The sequence below is a fragment of the Apostichopus japonicus genome, chromosome 10, assembly GCF_037975245.1.
Source record: "Apostichopus japonicus isolate 1M-3 chromosome 10, ASM3797524v1, whole genome shotgun sequence".
NCBI classification, from domain to species: Eukaryota; Metazoa; Echinodermata; class Holothuroidea; order Aspidochirotida; family Stichopodidae; genus Apostichopus; species Apostichopus japonicus.
The window spans coordinates 6117711-6142481 of NC_092570.1; the positions used below are offsets into that span (position 1 = coordinate 6117711).

General features: G+C 37.6%; 1 protein-coding gene and 1 long non-coding RNA gene across 5 annotated transcripts; one reads left to right on the top strand and one right to left on the bottom strand.

The window, feature by feature from the left end:
- The first annotated feature begins 499 nt into the window (after positions 1-499).
- On the top strand, positions 500-23540 carry LOC139975370 (regulatory factor X 4-like). 4 transcript variants are annotated; one of them, XM_071983274.1, is made up of 15 exons: positions 500-660; positions 1868-2005; positions 3307-3421; positions 3871-3994; positions 5655-5873; positions 8304-8432; positions 9964-10041; positions 10993-11156; positions 11693-11793; positions 12555-12761; positions 13989-14083; positions 15077-15188; positions 18772-18891; positions 20022-20707; positions 21636-23540. In XM_071983274.1, exons 2-15 carry the CDS (start codon positions 1885-1887, stop codon positions 21741-21743), a joined length of 2379 nt encoding a protein of 792 aa, XP_071839375.1. In that variant the 5' UTR covers positions 500-660; positions 1868-1884; the 3' UTR covers positions 21744-23540. The 4 variants fall into 4 exon arrangements, with proteins under 4 accessions (XP_071839375.1, XP_071839377.1, XP_071839376.1 ...); XM_071983276.1 differs by having other exon boundaries at positions 1868-1948; XM_071983275.1 differs by lacking the exon at positions 500-660 and adding an exon at positions 1138-1161.
- On the bottom strand, positions 22089-24477 carry LOC139975387 (uncharacterized). Its single transcript, XR_011795727.1, has 2 exons — positions 22214-24477; positions 22089-22164 (listed from the first exon to the last, which is right to left on the bottom strand). It is a non-coding gene; the product is annotated as an uncharacterized lncRNA (long non-coding RNA).
- Between the last annotated feature and the right edge of the window lie 294 nt (positions 24478-24771).

A 24771-nucleotide genomic window follows, 5' to 3' on the forward strand; every position in this document is an offset into this window, starting at 1 on the left:
TCAACTAGGAACATTCCAATTAATGACGCTAACGATTATTTAAGATATCTAGCATATTTCGAGGAGATACTGCTGGCATGTACCCCAAAGTTTTAACACGTACATGCCGAAAGCTCAGCATCTTGACCGCTCATATACTTGTTTGGATCCTTCTACGGGTCGGCTCTACACCATATGCCAGAGGCGGCGAGCGAGTCCACTCTGGAAAATGGAACAATACCTCGAAGAGCAGTGGGACATGTGACATCTGATTTGAGGAATGGGGGGGGGGGGGGCACAATAAAACCACCTAAAAGCGCCCTACATTATGGATCTGCTGTGCATGCAGTAAAATTCCAGTAGGGCCTACCTGAATGAATAGTCGTTACAGCCCCCCGACCCCCCCCCCCCCAAATCAAATTAGGCTCCTACGCCTATGTGTGGGTCAGTGGGTGACTTTGAATGATGGCGAAACGTTTCCCCTTTTGAAACGAATGCCTCCGGCTGTTTCGTACGAAACATTTTGGCCGGTACAGCACTTTCACAAATGGTCACCACCTATGTTTTTTTTATTATCTGAAGCGTTATCGTCTTTTGTACTGTAGGACAAATATGATACACATTTCGAATAAAACATGCATCTGATAAAGAATGGTACTTCGTCCAGCTATGCATTTATAGGTAATGTTTTATTTGTGTTTGGACTGATATTTCATTGGCTTAATAATGTCTTGTAGCAGAGAAATAGAAATGCACATCGAGGCTATCATCAAGCCTTTGGGAGCTCCTACTCCTACTCCTAGTACAAGTCCTAACGTGATCCATAATTAACTTAGGCTACGAATGGCTTAATTAACTGGGCTATAGCCTAGTATACAATTGTACTTGTAGCCTACCGTATAGACCTTAGTCGTGAAAGGCAAGATGGAAACATGTCTCATGTAGGCCTACGTACAGCTAGCGATTTTCATTCATAGTTATGCGGAGTTTCGATCGTTTATGACAGAACGTCATATCCGTTGCAAGGAACAGAAGAGATAAGGATTGATACTCTACCTTTTCGTGAATTTTCGACTGTAAGCCTAAGGCAAGTTAATGCATTTAGCCTAGGCCTATAGGCCTAGTCTGACTCTGAGTGAGGCTAGTCCAACAAACATAGGCTTTGTGGAAAGAAAAGATGTAGTAAGTAGAATGCTTTCTGGTCACTTCGCCCAACAACCATTTCGCCCAACCAGCCTGGTTGGGCGAAATGACCAGGCTGGTTGGGCAAAATGATAAGGTTAGGTGAAATGGCAGTTGGGCGAAATGGTTGTTGTGCGAAGTGACCTGCTTCCAGTAGAATAGCTGTTGGATATGATTTAAGGGAGAAAAGAAACGTTAAGGGTGGGAAATAACGTGATTGCTATGGAAACTGAACATACTTTTTTTAAGGGAGGAGACTGTTATTCTGGTGTAGGACTAGGCTCTGACGGCATATTTTCGTTGTAGAATATAAGCAAAAGGAAGCTGTGTTAGTATTGCAAAGGAAAATATACAATAACTAGAAATATCTCTTCCCACATAGCCTCCGAATCCCTTGATATATGTTATTTTATTTCACTAAAATCTCCTAAATCATAAACTACATTTACTACCGTTGCTTCATTACCTAAATTAACTCTTTCCACATAGCCTATAGCCAATGTGCCTTCTCTCTTTCCTCTCCTTCTGAACGTTAGTTTCCTCCCCTGAAAAATGTTACTTTCCTGCCCTAAAAACGTTACTTTGCTCCCCTATGATTTAAAGGGGGGGGGGGAACTAATGTTTTCAGGGGAGGAAAAAACTAATGGGAGCTATTCAAATCAAGAGTTAACAGTAATATATATAAATATTTCTTCATTCTAAGCAGCTAGCCTTTAGGCAGTCATGGATATCGCAGGAATGGAATCCAATGATGCTAATCCCTCCAATGATGATGCTGGTCCATATGGTATAAGCTTTGAATCAGTTGGACAAATTCATCCTACCATCACAACAACTACTCAAGGTTGTTCAGACTTATTACATGTTTCAGTAATACGTGAAACCGAAGCCCTGTTATGCAGTGAATTATATAATGTATAACATTTGACATCTCTTGTATAAAAAATACAGATGTTTAAGCAGTAGGCTATGCCATCATCAATGCAGCTGTATCGTATTAATCGTATTAACTTTTAGTGGTCATGAATATGTATGAATTCAACTCATCTATCTTTTATATTGAAATATCCTTGAGTTAGGTTTGATGTTATCTATGGTCCCTAATACTCTGACCGGGCATCTAATATTTGATGATGTCGACAGTTTGGGAGCCTGGCAAAGAGCATCAGTATTCCATTCCAAATTGTGTACAATTTATGTCCTTTCATCCATAGATAATTATAGTAGTAACATGTTGTTCCACTAATAAATATGAAAACGAGAACATGATATTATTACATATGATTCTAAAAAAATCATTGTGAATGCTAAGTCAAATAAGAATTTGTGGATTAACAGTTATCTGTGATCCTCAGATATAAAAATGATAGGATAAGGCAGTGTCACGGCATGCATGTGCACTGATAAACGAATTACCATATTCTGAAATAAGAAATATTCAGGACTAATATTGAAATATCTAATACAGAATTGTCTGTAGTTGCACGCTGATAAAACCGGCTTGCTGTTGCCATCGAATTCAAGATGAGAAACTGTAAGGACCTTGATACAGAGGCAGGAGTGGGCGTTTCCGGTAGTTTTCTCTTAGCCAAACGTGCGTGCATGTTTCTAGATCTGTGTGCATATGCACATTCAGTATATAAGACGGCGGTGGAAATGTTCCACGATGATAGGTGATACCAGAAGAGTTTGTTGTCCGAATTGGAATCAAAATTATTCTGTCGATAATGGGAACGCCCAAGGCTTCTGCTTCTTTTGCTAACTTCTGTTTTAAGGGCTGAAACCTGTGCGGGGATTTCTTTAATCTGCTCGCACAGCAGTTGTAATTTGCAAGCACGGCAATAGCAGAGTTGGATATGTAGAGTAAGTGATAAAGTCACACGAACTGATTTGAAATGATGTAACGTTGGAAAGGAATTTTCCCTTTTTGCTTGTTAAGAATTTTAACGTCTATAGACTTGAAGAAAAAAGTACAACTTATGTCTTGGCTTGAAAATGCTAGTTTAATATTTACCTTCATTTGCAAGGTTTGCGTCCCTCATAGAAGAAAGCAAAACTAAGAAAAATACACACACACACATCAACATTAAGATCAATTGGTCAGTTAATGATTAAATAACAGATTTATGATTTGTACTGTCCTAGGGACTAGTCCGTTGGAAGACGCCTGTTCCCTGCTGTTCACACAACAGAAATTGACTACTACCAGTGATCATTGTGCATTCCCTAGTCTGGAGCAGGCTTCACATACCCACAAGTGGTAAGTATAGACTATAAGCTTGTGAATCTAATTATTAAAGCAAACTTTGTGACATTCTAGTGTCAGTTTATAAGTTTATATATTTGTTTGATTAATGTTATAAGGTATTTGCAGATTGGCAAAGCTGTTAGTAGTGCTGAAGGTACTAATATCATTTCTGAGAGTATCTGTCAATAGCATAAACAGTGGAGAGCAGGGTATGGAGGAGGGTGGGGGGGGGAGGCACAGGTAAGAGGAAAGGTGAAGGAAAGAAACTGCAGTTATATACAGCATGTTCTTTACAACTTAGTTTCCCAGATAGAGAACTCTGTAGTTTATACCCCACTACAAATAATTGCACAAGTGACTTGCACCTGTGATTAATTTTCCTGCATTTGAAAGAATTTTTTCCATCTCCAATAGCACAATGTCGACATTCTTTTTTCCCATTTCTTCTTCTTCTCTGATAGGCTAAGCAGTAACTATGAACTCAGTGATGGATATTCCTTGCCTAAAAGTTTAATTTACAACCACTACCTTGGTTTTTGTCAGCAGAGAGATTTCACTCCAGTCAATACAGCCTGCTTTGGAAAGGTATATGTCTGAAAGCATGGGCGGCGATCATGGGGGGGACGGGGGGACATGTCCCCCCCAATATTTTAGGTGGGGGGGATATAGTATCTAATATCCCCCCCAATATTTGGTGGCATAGTTTTTTTTAAGCATATGTTTTGTATTTTTTTTATGATATCGCTAGTAATTTCAAAATAGAAAATGCTAAGATGCAACTTACAAGGCCTGAGAAGTGCCATTTCCAGCGATCTGGGAGACATTTTCGGCCAAAATTTTCTTTTGCGCTTGGCGCCAACTTATGGTGGCGCTACGCTTAGAAAGTCTGGGTACAAGCTTTGCCCCTCCCTTGGCAAATTCCTCGCAAGGCGCCTGTCTAACCCTGTCACAATTTGTTACTATATATGACCGAAAGTAGTACTTTTTTTTTCGAAATGAATAGCTAGACGGACCGCATCCGTAATGAAATTTGGTTTGCATCTTGTGTATGAGTACGTACAATCATATATATGATGCACATCGATATGGGTTCACTGGGTTTCCATTTGGCCTGTTTCCTACAAGATTTCTAACCACAGGTGCGTAGCCAGGGGAGGAGGGGGGTGAAGGGTGGAGACCGCCCTCCCCTCGAGCATATTTGTTTGGTATTTTCTATGATATCGAAGTTTTATAGTAGCCGTTATAAGAGGTTTTAATATTTGTACACCAATAATTTAACTGTGTCTGAATTTTCGAAAATTCCTTGACCAACATTCTTCATCATACTTCCCTCTACTCGTGCAAATTAGACCGTTCTGTTAGGGGTTGAGGTTTTTTTTTCTATATTGGTGGTCCATGGATGAAATTTTGTGCAACATTATGGGTATGTTTTGAAGTGAATTTATTATTCAAATTCTGGACAAATAATGGGCTTATGACCTTGCAAAGTGGGGCTGACGGGTATTGTGGGGCGTTACGTAGAATTACCTACAAAAGCAATGATCCACAGGAGATGCGATGAGGTCGAACATGATGTGTGGCTGGTGATAATCTTGGAAAAAGGTTATGAATGAAAAAAAAACTATTAGGAAAACTTGGTTCTCAGGCAAAAGTGTACATCTGGTTGGTCATTTTCAAGCCCGAGAAGTGCCATTTCCGGTGATCTGGGGGGCTATCAAAACCAGAAATTTTCTTGTACGCTGCGCGCCAACCAATGGTGGCGCTCCGCTTTGATAGTAATTAGCCGGCTTCCAAGCAAATGTCCCCCCCAATATTTGAAACAGATCGCCGCCCCTGTCTGAAAGAAACATATTTTCTTGTAGTTTTTTTCGGGGGGATTAGTTTTGATGTCAAATACTCTCTAGGCTTAAATGTCCAGAGTACTGTTATTATTTCTGATATTAAAGTAACCTTTGACTCTACAAAGGAATGGGGAGGGGGGAAAAGGTGTGAAATTTTCTTTAATGAGGATTCACATAGCAAATCACTTTGGCACTGGGCATGGATGATAGATGTTAAACCTGTCCCGAAACATTTCAAAAACTCACCACACGCTGGTAGTGTTTTGGGAACGGAAAGGGGAAGGCATGATGGAGTGCTAATCAGTTAAAACAGTTTCATGAGTGGAATTTGTCTGATCTGAAGTGTAGGCTGTACACATCTGTAACTTATAACAGCATCGCACATTGTAATCTTAAATCTCTAGGTGATACGACACGCCTTTCCGCAGTTGACGACCCGGCGCCTGGGATCCCGAGGTCAATCCAAGTACCACTATTATGGAGTCAAAGTAAGAACTGCTTCAGTAGACATTTTTGGAACTTCTGATGCCAAACAGATTGGCGGACCTCTTAGTTCCGGCACAACGGAGAGGCCTTCGCCGCTGATGAGGAGCGTACAGAATAGAGAGGCATTCAAGCAGCAAGTGAGCTATAATTCTGAAGCGTGCGATATTTCTTTGAATTCCCTAGATAATTGTTTGTGCATATATGCTTGAAATGGTTGAGGGTGTTAACTTTAAGCATGGTTACTTGGTAATCTTCAGAAAAGTGCACCATTGTCTTTCAAATGCCGGCTCACTTCAAAATGAGTAATTTCTAGTTATCGACATGAAGACTGCAGAATTATTTCATATCAGGGATCTTTTTTTTGGGGGGGGGGGGGTGTTCTGGTATCACAAAGCCAAATTGTATATGAATTGCAAAAACGCGGATTTCCGATTTTTTTTCTCGTAATTCGCGTTTTTTATTATATTTTATTTTTTTTTTGATTTAATTTTTTTTTTTTTTTTTTTTTTTTTTTTTTTTTTTTTTTTGCCGAACATGCTGGACTGTGAAGGGAAGGAACACCGAATTTGACCAGTGGTGGAATCAAGTAGCACAAAGCAAGCAAAAAAGCCTTGTTTTGGTTCAAAAAAGCTAATGGATAAATTATACAAGCAGAAATTCCACACTTTTTTGGCGAGTTACGTGATGTGATACATTCCATCTAGAGTCCACCATTTTGCATCTAAGCCCTCCTTACCTGACAAAAAATTTCTAAAGGGGAGGGGGACACCCCCTCCCCTTAAACCCCTCCCCCAGGACGGCTATCGATAAATTTCAGATTTTTTTTCCCCGGCTCAGTCTCATCCCTGAAAATGTCAACCATGAACATGTCAAAAGTGATAGACAAGATGTTAACAAATAATAATGTAACATCCCATCAATTTAGTTTCTAGTGAAGACAGAAAATAGAGGAAATAATCATGCATAGATCAGAGAGGCAAGAGACTCACTTTTATCGACCATGCTGTATAATGAAAGTTGATAAAACGTTTAAAAGCTGGTAGTACCCATTGTGATCTAATGTCTCACTGACCACACAGGAAGCAGCCAAGTGATATCATGCCCTTGTTTTTTTTTCTTGTTTTTCTTCATCAACTTTAATACTCACCCCCCCCCCTCCTTATCCCCAGGAAACTCACTCTGAGGCATCAGATTTGTTGCCTGCCCCACATTTGGAAGTATCAGTTACATCTCGTGTTTCATATAGAATTTTATGATATAGTGTGCATATACTTTAAGTATACCATCAGGAACACCTGTCTTACAGCTCAGTGTAGGATTGCAGAAAATGATGGTTGTCTATGCTATATTTGTCCTTATTCTCAAGGCCTATATACACTAATAAAAGTATATAGCCAGTGATATTATTTGACTACAGCCTTGAAGGTAGTTTTTGTGAAAGACCTTGTGCACAGATAGGGAGAATTTGACTTCACAATTTTTTTTTTCAAACTTGTTGTATTGAACCCAACAGTGGCCTTTTCAACTGGATTATTCAATTTTTTAACTGAAAAGTATTTAAGTGAGAGATTTAGTTTTAAACCAGCTGTCCATGTGTATGTTTTTTCTCTCACATTTAACATGAATGTAAGGCAGTGATAGTTACATATAGGGCTATTAATACCACCTACAGTATGTTAAACTCTATTATAGACTGGATTTATTTCCAAGAAGTCAATAGATACTTTCAGATGGTTCAATTGGTTTATACTACTCTGCAACAATCTCTTGTTGTAGTTTAGCATAATATGTATTAATTTTACACAATGTGCTCTTTGCAGAGCAACTTAGGTGACTTTCATGTTTATGTACTGTTTAGAAAAATGAATTGTGATAAGTCCATGCAGGTGTGCAAAAATTATAATACCTTTCATTTTGTTTTCATTGTTGAAAGATGTTTAGCTTCAAGTAGGAGTGTTATAGGAGTGTTAGCTCAGTGGTTAACGCTGGTGCCTTTCAATCATTAGGCCCCGAGTTGGAGTCACTCCAAGATTAATGTATGTCGTCCAGTCACAGAGTTGTTGACAATTCATAATCATGGATGTTAAATATGAATGTAAGAGACTGACTTCCGTCAGCTTGTGGCTTTGATAAGCCAATGATGGCTTCTTCGCCAGTTCCTGCTTGCAGGAGTACCTAAAAAGACATACATACATACACCCATACAAGTATACACCAGAGGCCATGTTTTTTTCTAGGACTTGCATACAGAAAACTGTGCATGGTTGCAGCTAATTATCACAAGTGATATTCAGTTTTAGTCTGCTAATAATTCAAGGAGGTTGTATAATTATAGTTTTTTTCTATTAACCAGTTCATTCTTATTTCTACTTGCCTGTTTCTACTTTTATAGACAGTGTGCACAACACAAAATAATACTGAAGAATTGAGTTTTGTTTTTCCTGTGTAAAGGATAGAATTGGAATACTTTGGTGGCAGTATTAACCAGGGATTGACAATTAACAGCTTATTTCCTTAACAAATAAATTTCATTACATATGTTTGTTGATATTTCATTCATATTAAAGCAATTAGCGGGGGTTTTACAATATCCACCGCAAATAGGTTCAGCTCTGATATGGGCCAGTAGCACTTTGTTGCCAGAATTTCCAGATGCTTCAGATCTCAAGGATACGTCTCAAGTCTCAGTCGGTCAGGTATGTAGTATGTCTTACATGTATTCAAAAAAGTCCATTCTTTGATCTGTGCTTCAGTGATACATAATTTTAAATGCTATCATGTGTCTGTCAAGCATTGGTTGATATTGCGGGTAAGTATATTATTGAATTATGTTCAGTGCATTTTTATTTCTATTAAAGTTGAATGCCGAGTGAGTGTGAATTAAGGTTGGTAGAAGGGAGATAAACTATGTACCTGCTTGATACAGCTGATGTGTGTGGAAATGTATGATATAGTGATATATACATACCATGTGTCTGTCAAGCAGTGGTTGATATTGTGGGTAAGTATACCTTGAATTATGTTCTGTGTTTTATTTCTATTAAAATTGAATGTTGAGGGAGAGTGAAGAGGGATAGAGGGGTAGAGTGGAGGGGGGGCAGATAAAATGTGTATGCTTACAACTGATGTACTTGGAATTGAGCTCTATCACTTTCATGTACTAAAGTTAAAATATGGGGCGGGGGGGGGCGGAAGGGTGATGGTTTGATTAATGTGGGCAGATATATCCCCATGCACTTCTTTCTGATATTATCTGACTGTTGGTGTTTCTGAAAGTGAATACATACATATATATACTGTCCAATCGCTGACTTTTTAACCAATTCTGTGGTAAGCAGAAGCAGTTCACATACAAATTAAGTGTATTAGCGCCAACATACTCTGACCTTATGTAGTAGTCAAACTCGCGAGATTGTATCTAAGCATTTCACAAGTCACACTGTAATTTTTTTTTTTTTTTTTTGTTCATGTCAAAAATGTCTACCCAAAGTATAAAAATATACTTTAGCATTAAAAATATTGATTAGATTATTGCATTAATATTTTGCAACACATGTTCAGAATATCTTTCACTTAGAACTCAAACAGGAAGTATCAGCACGAGGTACAGATATATATAGCATAGGGCAAACAAGGCTGGCATGATTTGTGGATAAGAATCAGGGTTACACCATTGGCTATGGTCTTTAACTTGTAAGGCTAATTAAAAACCTAATCATGTCTCTTTTAGAACTTGTTACTGATAAGTTGGAAAGAATGTGCTGTTTGTTTTCCATGTTTGGTTTGAACCAGGCTGGAAAAGTTGAGCATTATATTTCATAATTTAAAACACTACCAGTCATTTAGTTCTTATTTGACTTTATGTAGTCTATAATGTGTTACTTGGAACAGATCAAATGTTGACTTTATTAGCAAAAATTGTTTGGTAGAAATACAAACAAAAGACAGCTTTTTCAATATCATAGAACCAATATTTAAGTCATTTTTTTCATATATTTCCTGACGAACCTTTGTTGATGTCACTTGCAAATGTTTTACATATTTGCTATGAAAACAAAGGAGAAGTAAAAATGGAAGCCACCTGCTAATACCCATATTTTGTTTAAATTTTTTTTTTTAAATCTTTGGAAATATCTCTAAAAACTCTATGTTTGACAATAGAAATACAATTTATTTTCTAGAATTATAAACAATTATTATTTTTTTTTTTAAATATCTGGTTCTCAGGTGAACTACCTGATAACCTCATATCGGTCACACTGCATACAAGTACTGGAGACGGTTCTGCGTGGAGGGCTGAGTGATGTAAGTTTTAATAATTTAAAAGCATTGCAGACTCTCCCCAAACCGCGTGCCGCGCTCTGAAAAAGTTAACTTTCCGTTGCTTGCAAGGGAAGTTTTTTGCTTGTCGCTACAAAATGCAGACAGTACTGAAACGTGATACCTTGTTATCTTCAGCTGGACCTGAGATGTCCATCGCTGTAAAGTTGACTGTACACTAGTGTCTCATTACCGAAGGTAGCAATTAAGCTGTGTGCGTATTTTCTGGGATCCATGGTGGTGTTTAACAGTTATGTTACAACTCATTCGAAACTAGGTCAGATTACCCGCATTAGACGTTTCTCTTTGCGCGAGTCTGCACACCCTTTAAGCCTTTGCCCTATTTGCAAATGCAGCCAGTCAAATTTCGATACATGTGACTTTATTGCTTTTTCAAGTTAGCCTTCTTAGCAACAATCTAGCAAGTTGACCCTTATCTAAAGTCAGAAACCTGTCTGGTCCTGGGTTTCTCATAGCTTTAGAGGGACTTTGTGATGAAGGCCAAGGTTGACTTTGTTAACAAACTTACAGGAATTTATTCTGCATGATTTCAGAGCCATGATCACATCCTGATAGCATTTTAAATGGCAAAGACATTTATGAAGTTTTCTTCAAATTTGGTGATAGTTTGTTAATTTTTGCATCTGGCAACAACAGAGTGAAGGGATGTCATCATGACCATCGGAGCTGTAAATTTCGTTGTTTGTTTCTTCTAATGTTTGAATCATTTATCGACAGAGCAAATAACTATATTTTGGTGACTTCTCCCTGTCAGCATAAATTTACTTTAAACAACAGCCATTATATCTTACATACAGTAACTGAGTCTGGGCATTTAAAAGACTTAATTAAAGGTATCTATTACCACTGTATATAATTCTCCCAAGAACGAGTAAATAGCTGCTTACTTACATTTATTTCTGTCCTTCTCTATAGGTTGGATTCTTGATAGAGCATTTTTGGCAACATCTGAACGAGTCGTTTCGTAGCATGTTGGGCCACGTCTGCCTGACTGATACAATCGCAGTATGCGATACACACCTTTATCACACGGTCGTGGCGGTACTCATCCCTGGTGCGGTTCAGCCTCTCCCATCCAAGCAAGTTTTTTTGGCAACCTTTAGAGTTAAAAAATGTATATATAAATGTTTGAAAGCTGCTTGTTTATACCTCCACCACTCTTGCCGATCAACGACGTTTTTATTACATTTTCTAAAACCATGTTTGGTTACAATGTTAGTGAAAGATTATTGACTGTGTAGCTCTGTGTATGGTATCAGTGTAGTAAAGTACATGTTCATGGCAATCGACTGAATGGCAGTCTAAGAATTGCTTTGACCGATTTTGTCTCAAAAGGATGTACTGCTAAATATATATATTGAGGAAACACTTTCCAATACATAAAGCAAAATTTTCCAGATCTGTTTCGGTAATTTGCTGAACAGAATTTTGTCTCATTATCTTGCGAAAAGAGAAAAGGGGAAATGCTTTAAATAAATATCCCAGCAGATGTTATTTTCTTCCACAATATATTAAACTGAAAATGAATCACTGTCCAGAAATGTTTAAACAGTTGATAAATTTCTTTGGATTAACAAAATATTTTACAAACGATAATTTTCCTTTATTTTTAAAGCTTGTTGAGAGTCATTCGAAACTTTGCCTGCTGTTACGAGGAACAAGTAGAAAAAGCCTTGAGGGGACTTCCCCAACGTATCATTGATGTCAAACTGTCAGGTGAGAAACCAATAATTACCAGCATGACACATATAAAATTGTTTTTATTTGGTCGTTTTCAATAAGAAGTTATATCGACCGTGTCACTTTTATTTTATCGGTAAGCGTGCATCTTCTCATACGGACCGATTCGAAACAACCTTCGCAATAGCGTAGAGCAAGTAACAACAAAATATAATATTCTCGTAACAAAATATAATATTCTTGTAACAAAATATAATATTCTCGTGAAAAGTAATAAATTTTTACACTTAAGGTGTGATATGCCGTCTTCTTCGTTACATTTGTTCATTCTTCATGTCATTAGAGCTTTTGTGAAACAAGTATATAGGAGGTTGTTAGTTGGACAAAATTACATAATTTCACTGATGAATGAATATTTGACATCATGGAATTATGGAGAGCCAAATAGTATTTAACATTTTTTAAGAAGTGAGGTTTTTCTTTTCCTATTTCTAATTTTTTTATATGGTTCGGAATACGTTGGTTGTTAAGATAGCATTGGAGATAGTAAAACTGACTGCGTAAAAGGGACTATGGTAGATTTATGCCGTCGAGGGTGACCACTTTAAACTAGTTACAAATCAAAAGTTTTCAATTCCTTTCAATTTGTATTCCACTGTATACTGATGAGAAAGATGTTCATTTCTCATCAATTTAATGATATATCTTTCTTAACCAGCTCAAGTAGAGCTGATAATGGAGTACATGGTAACTTAAATACCAAACACTCCCTCGATCTCTCTCTCCGTCCATATCAGTCGCGAAGCAGTTTGTCCAGATGCTACACCGTAAGACGACTCTAGCCCACCTGGCTCAGGCATCGAGATGCATCCTCAGTACTGAGGGCTCTTTGCAACAGATGCGGGACGACTGGGAGAAGAGGACAGAGCACGACCCAGTCTGCGCTCAAGTGGCTTGGAGCTCTTGTGATGATTGGGGCATGCAGAAGGACTTCATTATCAACAGTAAGACAGTATCATTCGTACCCCCAAAACACAAATTCATTCCATTTGCAGTTAGCGCTCTTTTTATAGGGTCCCATTGCTTGTTTGCTTTCCTGTTTAGTATTTCTTCTTCGTAATGTTTTGCCTCTCAACATTGTGCAAGTTGCAATCGTTATATTTGAATAGTATCATTGTACGTTTTGTCTCTGCAGTTGCACTGTATGTAATTGATATTGTTATGTATCATTAAAACTAAAGATAGGAAAATAATAAATTGTTAGGCAATGATTGAGTTGTATTGTAATACTAAAGAACCCACAAAATTATCATGTCTATTTGTATAAATGTCAAATGAGTCAATAAAAGAGATGGGAAAAAAAGTATCATTCGTACCCCAAAACACAAAATAATGTCATCTGTAAAGTCCTGTAGAAGCGTTCACCACCGGTCAATACTTCCTGCTCACCTTATCGCTGATGCATTGGGCCATTTCCAGTGCGCGATCCATTTCCCACCTATAATGACCATGTAGATTTATAATTAGGAGAATAAAATTTAGTCTCTGAAAATGAGCTTCCTCACTTTTGCAGTCTTACCTTTCTTACTCTGATCCTGTAATCCATTGCATCTACTTTCAAATTTTAAACAAATTTTCAATCTTGGTGTCTTCAGAGGTATAAGAATTTTTCACATTGTTTTGATCATATTTTAACACAAATGTTTAAGTTATTATTTACAAGGTACTTTGGGTCATGGGGGGGATGGGGGGACATGTCCCTCCAATACTTTAGGTGGGGGATATAGTTTCTAATATCCCCCCCAATATTTGGTGGCAAAGATATTTTTGTGTGGCTTTTTTTTGGAGGGATGAAAGTTGCTACGCGCCTGCACCCAAGCAAAGGTCTCCCCAATATTTGAAACAAATCGCCACCCCTGCTTTGGGTTAGGTGGACATGAAAATTATGATACATCTCAATAATCAATGGTGTCATAATTTTATTGCTTAAAGAGAATTTTTTTTCCTGATTACAAATTCGTGAATATATTGCAAACAGTTCTCATGCCCTGTATATGGGGTCACAAGACTCCTCTTAAACAAAAAAAAACAAACATGTCATCTATTCTTTGATAACAAACCTAGTATACCACACAGGACCTCTCGCGAGATTGATCAGGGGTTTAAACTTCTTTATTATTATTATTTATAAAACATTTTTTTTTTAAATTTTTGTTATTGTTTTTTATTAGAATTGGAGAGCTATGCAAAGCTTTTAGAAGATGGACACACAGTGGAGGACCATATTCATTGGTTGGAAATGCTGGTCAAAGAGAAAGTGGATCAAGTAAGTTCTACGTACATCGCTGTTTAAATCAACGGTCAGCAGATTATGACGTGTGCCCCCAAAATTAAATAGGAACGTGAAAAAATAAATTTAAAAATATCATTATCATTATTATTCTTTAGTAGCTTGGAAAAATAAGACAAGTAATTCCCTTAACCGCTGAATTGGATTTTTTAGTTGTCTATTCAGTTATATCAATAAAACAAATAGTGAGGTTCAGTGATGATGTCATGGTTTATAATTTGGCTGATTCTGTTTGTTTATATAATAATAATAATAATAAAGTTCTTAATATAGCGCCAACTACCAAAAGGCCTCTAGGCGCTTTACAAAACCTAAAACAAATAAAAAAAGACAGAGAAATCAAAGGAATAAAAAGTCTAGAAAACACATAAACGCAAGTTAAACAGTATGTAAAATAGGAACACAAAAATCTAAAAACACGAGAAGACTATATAACAGACCAAAACCTATAAAAAACAAAACAAAGGATAAGCAGGTAAAATAGAGTTGTACAAAAGTAAACGTTTAGATAAAAACACAAGTATATAAAAGTGACAAAATCACGTTGAGAAACTTTATGGATTAGTTTCAGCCGATTTAGCCGACAATGTATTTATTGGAAGGCTGGTCAACACTGGCAGCAAAGAACCAAAGTTACATCATGTTCTGAACCGATGCAAAATCTTCGTTAAAGTGGGTCAGTCATGGATATGTTTGCAGCCTTGTTTTCTGTTACTATCAATTATCTCTTCCCTGAGAATTATTGTTGGTCTTATCTGACCATCATTGAAGGTTCACGTAGGAATTTAAGGTGATTAGAACCTTTAGAAATTACTTTTGAAAATGCTCTTAAGAAATTTACCTTGCTAAATTTTTGGGTTGGATAAGGGGAGGGTTGGGAGTTTGCAGATAAGTTGGATGTCCTTTTAGTCCGAAAATTTTATCGCTTTCATTGCTCATTCTTAAGAAGAAACTATTTCTTTTCGTTAGATTGAAAAAGAGAGTGAAAAGATTGAAGCATTGAAGTCCCTTATTCTGCAATGGAGCTACTTATCACATCTGATTGTACGAGACCAGACTCTGAGGAGTGCCGCTAGCTTTGGTAAGTCCTTTGTGACCTTCCCCTCCCCCTCACTCCACTCCACTTCACATACACAAACAACATCCCTCTCCTCATCCTTCTAAAATATTGTTTGTAATTCTTTTTCTATAGTTCTTTAATTAAATAGAGTTGAACATTCTTGTAAAGGAATTTGTTAGTGGCAGTCTGTTAGGTATATTAGAAAAACTCCATAGTTGTTTCATCACCAAATTCCTAGTTTGAGGATTTTTCATCCTATTATTCGGGTGAATTTTTTAACCTCGCGCCATCTTAATTCAATATATTTTGAACAGTGGACATAATGGCGGTACTTCGATTCGGGGGCTGCCAGGGACGCTATCATTAGCAAGCTACACTGTAGCGAGGAATGTTAACATTTCTGAAATCACAGCCGAACGTGAAGTCTGTAATCATTCCTGTGTATTGTATCAAGGCCTAGCTTAGAGTGAGATTGGATAGATTCTGAACAATTTGCCACACTGACTTCACATCTGGACAAAAGTCAGTGTTAGATTTGAATTTTCTGTCAGGACTGGCCAACATTTCAAGCACTCTATCATGGGGACTAATGTTCATCACAGGGCAAGGCTTAGGACCATACAAAGACAACAGATACAACTGAATGGACTGGATCTTATTTTTCAATAAAAAATTCCTTTAATCAACCCAATGGAGACTTTTATAATGTGTTGCGGTGTGTGTTAAAAATAAAACATTAATAAAACAATTCAGGAAAATATTGTATGCTGATGTATTGACACATCATCAGAGACATCTACTAAAACTGCAGTTTGAAATTGTTATTTCATGTCTCGGAGGTTTATACCCTTCAAATATGATAACCTTGTTGGTTCTTATTAGCAATAATCATTCACAATTATTTCATCATTGACAAAAACTTACAATGTGGCTTCAGTGTGCAACAGGATTATTCATTCGTTTGTCAAATGATAGGAAAATAAACCACATAAACAGAAATGCTAGAGTTACAAAATAAGTGCGAGCATATTTCAAGGCTCCATTCTTTTCATTGCTACTATATAATCAATCATCATTACCCTCATATTTAAAGTGATTTCTATCAAATTTATTTCGTGTATTGTCATAAAAAAAAAATTGATTTATTTATGATCCTGTTGTTTCATTTCACAGACAGCTGTGGATAAGTTCTGGTTTGTAATTTGTTTTTTTCCCCAGCATGCTTGCTCTGCATCTCTGTGTAAAAGGTGAATTTCAAAAAATAAAATACTCACCTCTTCAGGCTAGTGAAGTCATGTCTTTTTAAAAACGCTAACCAATAGCCAGTCATTAACCCTTCTAACCTCTTTACTCATGTTATCCACTTCAAATTAAAACTTCTCACTCAAGTTGTAGGGGGGGGGCTTTGGTAATTCATCCCACTGTGTCTATATCTCCATTTCATTTCATTTGTGTCGCCGTTTCTCCCTAACGCTGTATCTACATCTCTCTGTATCTGTATAGTTACCGATGTCATATTACCCCCTTCCCCTCCACCCCACCCCCCCGGCTGATGTTGGGAGATCGGACCAACAGTACCTGCGTGTGAGGCTGCACGGCACATATATTACATCCATCCTACGTACGCAGCCTTTGTTGGTGTCAAATTCAAGCTATCCATATAACACTAATATGGTTTCATTCCCTACCAGCTCTCTTCAGTTTTAACCATTTAGTTTAATACTGCATCTCATAGTAGTAGCATGGTGACTTCGAAGTTCGGACACTTAAGACTTAAAACACCCCAAAACTAAATCTTCTGGTATAAATCATTTGAAAATATACTTCATATGGTGGGAGAATTTTGTTATAGTACGATACACGGCCAAACTTTCTTTCCTGCAAACTGTTTTCACGTTGTTTTCCAAGAAGATTCTTCGTGATTGTGGAACTGGTATTTCTTTGCTAGAGTATTGCGAAGTTCGGACACGCAACCCACAGTGTGGCGCTGGTGATAAAATTGGTGGCGCAGTTGCTCTTTCAGTAATTATAACAGACTTCATAGATCTTCGTCATTTTATTGACAAATATGTAAGTAATTTCTTGCACACGGGTCATTTTGGAGAGAAAATAACTGTAGCTTCGTACTTTTTGGTGAAATTTGACTCTTCCTGTAGATTTTCATGGTGAAATTGTGTATTTCTTAGGGTGTCCGAACTTTCGCAGTATGCCGAACTTCGCAATACTGACTATACTATTTCACCTGCTGTATGTACAATGCTTTCATATGGTACCATGTTAGTTTAAACTTCATCTGCGCCCTGCTGTGGTAACTTGTTTTAATAATGCATCTCATAGTAGTACTATTTCATCTGGTGTATGTACAATGCTTTCATGTGGTACCATGATCTTTAAACTTCATCTCTGTCCTGCTGTGGTATCTTGTGTTTTCTTTGGTTTTTGTATTTGTAATTAATTTGTCTTCTCTTTGAGATGCCAGCTTTTATTTTATGAAGAAGGCCTCCTACAGCGTGCACCCTGAGATATGCATAAAACTACTGTAGCCTGGTATCATCTGCTTTTCCATTCTTTACAGTAATTATTTCTGTACAGGTGGGGATGGAGGAGGGGGGGGGGTTGGAGATTAAATGCAGGTTTAATATCTTACACCACTGCTACTGGCAGTGGTGATACTGTGTACATTCAAACAACCTTCTAAATTCATTCCTCAGATTACAAGCAAGCCAAAGCCTTGACTTGTGGTTTAATTTTGTAATTTCCTTCAGTAGTGAAAAAAAGACAAAAAACAAGAAAATGTAACAAGTAAGAACAGTATGAGGAGACACAAGCTTGTGTTGTAATTTTAAAATTTTAGACAATTTGTACTTGCCATAAAAATTGGAATTATTCCAAAGGGCACAAACAAGATATAACAATCTTTAATTGTTTATTTGTCTTCTGCTTGGTCAACCTGTTATATAACCCTCTTTGAGTGTTTTTTTGGCTCGTTCTTTAAGTCGATAGTAACATACAGGAGCCAACAGCTCTAGGTCTAGTAGAGTTCATTGACTGAAGGCATGAGCCTAATAGAAGATATTGCTTAGCCTTTTCTATGCTTCACTTTTAAGGTCAAACACACCTGTCATATCTTGTGCAGTGCCCTGTAGTATAATTAGATTCAAATTCTTGTTATTTCCAAACCACATTTTAGGAAAGGGAACATTGGGTGTGAACAGTGTAGGTGGGGGAAGGGACAGCATGGAGTTTGATAGATAACTGGTGATGTGCTAGAATTTACGACAGGATGTTAAATAACTGTATTGACTTCAATTTATATTCAGCTTTTGTGTGTGTGAGGGAAGGGGGGGGTGTTTGATGAGGGACTTTAGGTCAGTCTGGGGCCTGCATCTTTCCAAGTGTCAGTTTTGTTCTTTTCCTGGTATATGAATTAAATCCTTAATATCTAATTTTATCTCAAAACTGTTGGAGAGATTTTTTTTTCTTGGTAAAAACATTCAGATATCAAGTAGAGTGGAGGCTTTGTTCTCATAGTCTACAAATGCATGTATACTGTCTGTCATTGACTGTTGATTTATAAAATGACTGCCTTTTTTTCTTCCTTCAGGTTCCTTCCATCTATTGAATTTGCTTTACCAAGAGTACCTGCTCTATATCATGGACATACAGTGCTTCCAACAACAGGAGACATCTCTCTGGCATAAAGTAATCGGCCAAGACTCTCAGGGTAATTTTATTAGTAACAGCCAAATTCAGTGGCGGAGGGTCCATGCAGTCAGGGGGGGGGGTGGAGGCCCCCCTGATGGACTCAAATGGACGCTTGAGCTCTTTTTAGCTTTTTACCACTTTTTACTTATTCGCTATTATTGACTTTTTTATGGCACTCTCATCTACCTATGGACATTTGTCACATTTTGTTGGTGTAATTTTCTGACAAAATGCTCTTCTAGCTATTTATTCTTCTTTTATCTGCAAATTAGCAAGGCCCAGAAAGGGTCATTTCCGGCGATCTAGGGAGTATCTTTACTCAAAAAATGTCTGTACGCTCCGTGCCAACCAGTGGTGGCGCTCCGCTTAGATAGTGTGGAAAGCGCCCCTACAGACCATCTCGCCCCCCCCCTGACCAATACCCCTAGCTCCGCCACTGGCCAAATTACATAGTAGTAGTAGTAGTAGTGATCTCACCAGGGATTGACTACTTAAGGATCAAGAGGGGGGCAAAAACTTTTCTTTTTTATGGCGAGTTAGAAATTTTCAGTTTTCAGAACGGTATCAAAGGGCAAGGCAATTGTTGCCATTGGTAACATGATTGTTAAGGGCATTACAGCAAGTAGTAGTGATACAGTAGTATTGATTGACCAGGGCTTGAATTAAGGATCAGAGGGGCAAAACAATTGTTTTTTAGGGCAAGTTAGAAATTGCGGGCTCTGGCATATTTCATTGAAATGAAACAGCTCCACAAAACAAAAAAACAAAAAATTAGCTTTCAAGAGGTTTACCAAGGCATTTTGCAAAAGATTTGTAAAGGATGATTTTTATGGGCATTACAGCAAGTAGTGCACCAAGGACAACATATTGCTGTCAATCAATTCTACCCCTGGATCTGACCCCATATATTGCACCCTGGAAGGGAGTATTGCATAATCTGCAATAATACAAACTTTTGGGTTGCATGTTTCACCTATTTATGCCGATAAATTTTCATCAATTTCTTAAATCTCTTCTTAAATCAGTTTGCCACTTCCTAATAATTTATTTGATTAAAAACCCATCTCTTTCGATTATTTTCCACTAGTGGAATAAAAATGTTGATGTTTTAGCGCACTTACCTCAATAATATGAAATCTTTGCCTGTAGTGTTGCAACGTTTCCTCACGTACCCGGTCATGTGTGACTTGGAAGAATGCATTCTTCGGGATAATCCTTACATGATGGACCCGAACCCTCAGAGGGGACAAACTCCGCAGATGACTGGCATAGGAAACGGAAGCGTGGGTATCCAGACCGTGGCCAAACCAGTCAAGACGCCACCAGGTAATTCCGTTCTCAAGCAGAAGTCACAGAGTTATCAGAATCCTTCAAGAAACACTCCATCTTCGAGTTGTGTCTTAGGACAGACCAGCCAAACAACTTCCTCACGTGGCTCATCAGCTATGAAGACCCCCATCACTCCCCTGCCTGGGACCCTTCCTCCGAGTGACAGATTACTGAGGACTGCACCGAAAGCTGACGCTAGTGACATGGAATCTCTCGTTGAATCGAACGCCGACCTGGCCATCATCCATCCAACGGCAATGTTAACGAGCGACAGGGAAATCAAGGAAGAATCCGAGTCGTTTGCTACGACGGGCGAGGTCCAAGCAACCAATGAACAGAGCTCAAATGTGACATGTGACAGTGAATTATCTACCAAGGTAGTTAAAGTAATTCCCATCCCCAAGGAAGAGGTGGGCAAAGCTGGTGATGCTAGGAAACCGGGAGAAGCGTTCTTCATCAAAATATCTATTCCAAGATCGGATGAGATGAAAGTTGTCCGTGGTCAGGTTAGTACATATACTGTATCTTACATGAAGTACAATATTTTTGGGTTTTTTTTTGGGGGGGGTCTAAAAGTTTGGAGGGCAACATTTCGGTCCTTCTGATGGGTCTTCTTCAAAGGTAAACTGAAATAGATATAGATCAAGGACATGTTCTGTTTTTCTTGTCTTTCTTCTGTTAGAAAGAATCAGGGAGTAATATATTTGTTCAAATTTTGTGTAGCATTTTCGTAGGCATTTCTCTCATTGAATACAATAGTGTGTAGACAACTCCTACACTTCTTTACACTAGCATTTTATGGTGCGATACTGGATAAATTACTCCCTGAGACTTGCTATTGTAGACATACAGAATACACTTAACTTGTCAAACTTGTAGGTAACAGGCATTAAACCACATGTTATGCAGCGAATGATGAGATGAAGTTAAAAAATAGTGCAGATATTGGTGTTTAGGGTCGAGGACAAACGTCAAAGGAGGTCAAAGATCAATTTGTCCTAAATTGTTCGAAAAAGTGTGTCGCGAACACCTCCCACACCACAAGGCCGAGCAAGTTCAAACTTGGTGGGTAGGTGCCTGACCATGTAACCTTGTGTTTGCATGTTGAAGATGTAATAGGTCTACATCAGAGGTCAAAGGTTGAAAAACCTAAAAATTGGTGTTTAGCCATTTTCTGCTTGCCACACAATATGTACAGAATGATGAAACAAATACTGGAGTTTTTTTTGTTTTAATGTTGAGGGTTAGGTTGCAAGGACAATGTAGGTCAGAGGTGAAATTGGCCCAAATTTGATGCCTGCATGAAACAACAGTGATAGTAGGTAATATAGTTTTCTACTAAACTTTAAACTAAACTAGATGTTAACAAACTGGATTCCCAGCCTATCAACAAATGAATTGCCCTCTTGTCTTGTTTGTTTATTTGCTGCACAGGTGCTGATGACAGAGGATGGAAGGTCTTTCATGATAGATGAAGTGACGGAAGGTAAATGGGACGAAAACACGCATCGGAAAAGCAGTCACGGTTGTGCCCAGTCTTAATGGTACACTAGCTATTAAATATTGATGGTGGTGAAAGGGTGACTTTAGGCAGAGAGTTTGTGCTGTTATTTTCATAGTCCAACAAAGTGGAAAACACTGAGTCCAGGTGAGGTGCCAACATCTATTACAGTGTTAGAGGTGTTTACCTGCAAAGATAGTGTCAACATCTATTACAGTGGTTGAGGTGTTCACCCCTACAGATAGTGTCAACATCAATTACAGTGTTGGAGGTGTTCACCCCTAAAGATAGTGTCAACATCTATTAATGTGTTCAAGGTGTTAACCTCTAAAGATAGTGTCAACATCTATTACAGTTTTAGAGGTGTTCATCGATAAAGATAGTGTCAACATCTATTAATATGGTCAAAGTGTTAACCCTAATGATAGTGTCAACATCTATTAGTGTTCCAGGTGTTAACACCTAAAGATCTAAGTGTCAACATCTATTACAGTGTTCGAGGTATTAACACCAAAAGATCTAAGTGTCAACATCTATTACAGTGTTTGAGGTGTTCACCCCTAAAGATAGTGTCAACATCTATTAATATGGTCAAAGTGTTAACCCTAATGATAGTGTCAACATCTATTAGTGTTCCAGGTGTTAACACCTAAAGATCTAAGTGTCAACATCTATTACAGTGTTCGAGGTATTAACACCAAAAGATCTAAGTGTCAACATCTATTACAGTGTTTGAGGTGTTCACCTGTAAAGATAGTGTCAACATCTATTACAGTGTTTGAGGTGTTCACCTTTAAGATGGGTAAAAATACTGCACTTTTGCTTCCTGTAAGACCAATGATGATGCCAGCTCATCTCTGACCATGCTTAATCATAAATGGTATCTATTGTTTCATTAGTTCTAATAACTCTACAAAACACCATTCTTTAAAGCATTATATAAACAACTGAGTAATAAAGATGAAATCATACACCATATGTTTTGGGACAATTTGCCTGAAACTCATACGAGGCCGTAAAATTATTCCGGTATTTTCAAATCGAGTTTTGCGTTGCTTTTGTGATCTTTGTACCAACAAGGGATCCAGCTGTTGTCATTAATGAGCCTTTCATGTTTAAAATATAATTTTTAAAATGCGTTTATGCTATTTTCATCAAGTATTGGTCACTGTTAACTATCTGCTGCCATAGTTTTAATGAATGAGAAATTTGATAATTCTCATTTGTTTCAGTTTGTAGTGCAGGTCACTATATCAACCAAATGCGAAAAAAACCTGCCTCGTTCATTGATATTTGTTAATTCTAAGAAGTTTATTTTTATAAGTATTGTGCATTCATATACTACAATTGGGCATTTATTACTACAATGTTTACAAACTTTTAGATTTTCTCTCGTTCGATCTTTACTTCATTTTAGCATATTTGAATTTCTTATGTTTTACACTATATTTTTGTCTTTTAAAAGAGAACTATTGGATGATATTAAATACCAATATTTTGTCTCAGTTCATTCGAGGTCTAAGCTATTATATTATTAACTAGATAATGAACGTGGTGATGACAACCTGTGCTCTTGAAAAACATGTCAGCTGCTCACCACTCATTTAGAATTAGAAACTTAAACGCTTGAAATATCTTGTCGATATTTCTGACGGTAAACAGCTCCAAACTTGTTAATATCAGTATCGAGACTCTGGTAAAGCTATTTTAAGGCAGCAAGATACTATGAAAGGATGAAGAAAGAGCACTAGCTCCCCCTCTTGTCCAAGTCATTCATTTGTTTCTGTGGAAACTACAGCACTGTAAAATTATGCGCATGTTACCTTAGCCCCCCCCCCCCAAATAAGAAGGGGGTTCAAGAAATGTTATTAAGTTAAGTGTCAGACCATAAAATAATTGACACACTGGCAATCTTAATATCTATTACCTTGGGAAACTACATTATCTTACATTACAGAAAAAGATATGTAAGCCAACATACTATGTACTGATTCATGCAGAGGTGATATGCTATTGGCTGTCTAAAGGCCCGGTCACACTACAGCGATATTTTATCGGAATATGGTCCGATTTTAGGCCGAAGAGTGAGGTTTGTGGTAGCGAATGTAATGAACGCAGTGGAATATTCGAATACCTACTCCAAATCTGAGGGGTTCTGGAACGGACTACATTCTGAAGTGACGTCACATCGAAATACGATAAAAATCGTAAGAGAATCGGATAGCTATCCGATAAAAGGAAACAGAGTCAATATCAAAAGTTAGGAGAGGGCTATTCCACATCGGAATGGCTCAACAGATAGCAAATCAGGTCCTTTATCACTGTGGCTAGAAGACCCGAACGAAAAACTGGCTGTTTCAATTCCTCCGGGAAAATCGGATAGTATTCCGATAAAAAATCGGTATAGTGTGACCGGGCCTTAACGTACATACATTTTGCACGTGTCCTGGTTCATGCCTATGGCAATTTTGCTTTTGTCTTCCTGTAAAGGAACAAAATCATCCTGGCCATTCAGATAATGAAATTCAGATAAATAAATTGTTGTTGTTTTAGTTCCATATGTTCCTTGTAGAATTTGTTCTACTTTCATTGCTATTGGTTATGTTTGATTAAATATGTTCCACAAGTAAGTTACATACAATGTTTGCTTTCACCAACGCTACACTCTTTGTCAAAATTACCAAAAATATTTGATATGAATTTTTTTACACCACTTGTATATTAAAATTAGCAGCTATTTCGTGTCTGCTTTTGTTATTCATCTTGTATTTTTATTAAATATGATGAAACTTTTAATGTTTGCCTTGTTCTCCTTAATCAGTCTTTGTTTCAAACTTTTTATTGCCTACTTGAATATATTTATATCTGGGCAGAGAGATACAAGTTTCTCACAAGAAAGGTAGTTTAGTGACCAGATTCTGGATTGGGTGTTTCTTCTCATTGATGTGGTTCCCAGCCAATCAGAACAGATTTACTGTATAAAATAGGGATAAGGCTAAATGAATCCAGCTCAGGATTGGATGAATGTATACCATGTAATCAAACTTGAAACTAAATCAAAGACTAATA

What these genes read in the sequence shown, in the direction of transcription:
- LOC139975370 (XM_071983274.1), top strand. Translation starts at nt 1,885, where the DNA reads ATGGATATCGCAGGAATGGAATCCAATGATGCTAATCCCTCCAATGAT. An exon ending in CATTGATGTCAAACTGTCAG is followed by an intron (nt 11,794 to 12,554) that starts GTGAGAAACCAA and finishes CGTCCATATCAG; the next exon opens with TCGCGAAGCAGTTTGTCCAG. An exon ending in GAGGAGTGCCGCTAGCTTTG is followed by an intron (nt 15,189 to 18,771) that starts GTAAGTCCTTTG and finishes TTCTTCCTTCAG; the next exon opens with GTTCCTTCCATCTATTGAAT.